General features: G+C 28.6%; 1 protein-coding gene across 1 annotated transcript in view; it reads right to left on the bottom strand.

Annotated features, from left to right (window-relative positions):
* Nucleotides 1-98: 98 nt before the first annotated feature.
* The window catches only part of LOTGIDRAFT_176232 (hypothetical protein), a gene marked incomplete at both ends in the record, with an annotated part of 17,990 nt that continues 16,902 nt past the window's right edge, over nt 99-1,186 (bottom strand). The window contains 3 exons of the mRNA XM_009067585.1: nt 99-185; nt 613-691; nt 918-988. Of these exons, the coding sequence (XP_009065833.1) occupies nt 99-185; nt 613-691; nt 918-988 (237 nt within the window). The remainder of the gene's footprint in view (nt 186-612; nt 692-917; nt 989-1,186) is intronic.

The raw sequence follows: 1,186 nt of genomic DNA, 5'->3' as shown, positions 1-1,186 counted from the left end.
AACAAGATCATTATTGTAACAATAACAAGTATAAGTATCATATTATATTCTAATGATAAGAGAGGCACTGGCAGTAAATATGAAAGATATTAACGTACCATATGTTTATTAAGCCACTGTGATGGAGGATTAGGGTGAAGTGACTGTCCTAACAGATGTAAACATTTACCAATTGATAACAAACTCTGAAAAATAACAATATAAAATAAATAATATTGCTTAAAAAAATCATCACGAAGAACATTTGACTAACATATACCTATCTCAATCATAATATAAAAGCCAAAGTTTACAAACTGCTCTCCATATTTCCAAAAGTCTTGTTAAAAAAAACCCAGAAAATTTTGACTTTCAATCAACTCTATGTTCAGTTATCCATTTAAGTTTTATAAAACAGTCTTGTCCAGCCTTCTATCACCTATGAACATGACAAGACTCTGCTAGAAAACAGTTGAATAGTTGGAAAATTTTTGCAGACTGGATACAACCAAATCAACTGATGGTATCTAGCAAATGCAGGTACGATATATAGACACAGCTTTATGGAACAACAATTACTAGTGAAAGTAAGATAGTAAAGTACCAGAATAATAATATTTATAAAAGACGAACCTGTGTTCGAAGAGGAATAATATTTCCTGCTAAACTATGACTGTTTATTAATAATAACATTGCTTCTTCACCAACTGATCTATAAAATAAAGGGGAAAGAGTTTTTTGGCGTGACCTTAGGTGGGTTCAAATAATAAAATAAATAAGAGATAATAATATAACTAAACTTAAGATAATGTCTGTGTGCATATTCATTCTGAAAACTTCCTTGTTTCATGTAATGTCCAGAATATTACCTCATATCTATATCAACAATTATTGTGGTTAGAAATAATAGTATAAAATATAAAAATACCGTTACTTACTGTTTAATTTCTACCCAATCTTTTTCCATGTGAGTATATTTTGGAGTTTCTCGTATATAATCTTCTACTAACTATGATGGTAAAAATACATTATGTAATTACATACAAAATGTAATTAATAAATAATTAACTGTGGTCCCTGTCCCAATCACAGCTCATTTGTAAGAAACATTTGTCAAGGGCAATAACTCAATAAACATGCTTTAAATTTTTAATTAATCAGCGATATCATTGATATAGATATAGTTGTTTCTATTCTGAAAAAAAAA

This window comes from Lottia gigantea (assembly GCF_000327385.1).
Source record: "Lottia gigantea unplaced genomic scaffold LOTGIsca_835, whole genome shotgun sequence".
Lineage (NCBI taxonomy): Eukaryota > Metazoa > Mollusca > Gastropoda > Lottiidae > Lottia > Lottia gigantea.
Note: the sequence above shows the minus strand (reverse complement) of the source record. Positions and strands in the feature narration are given on the sequence as shown.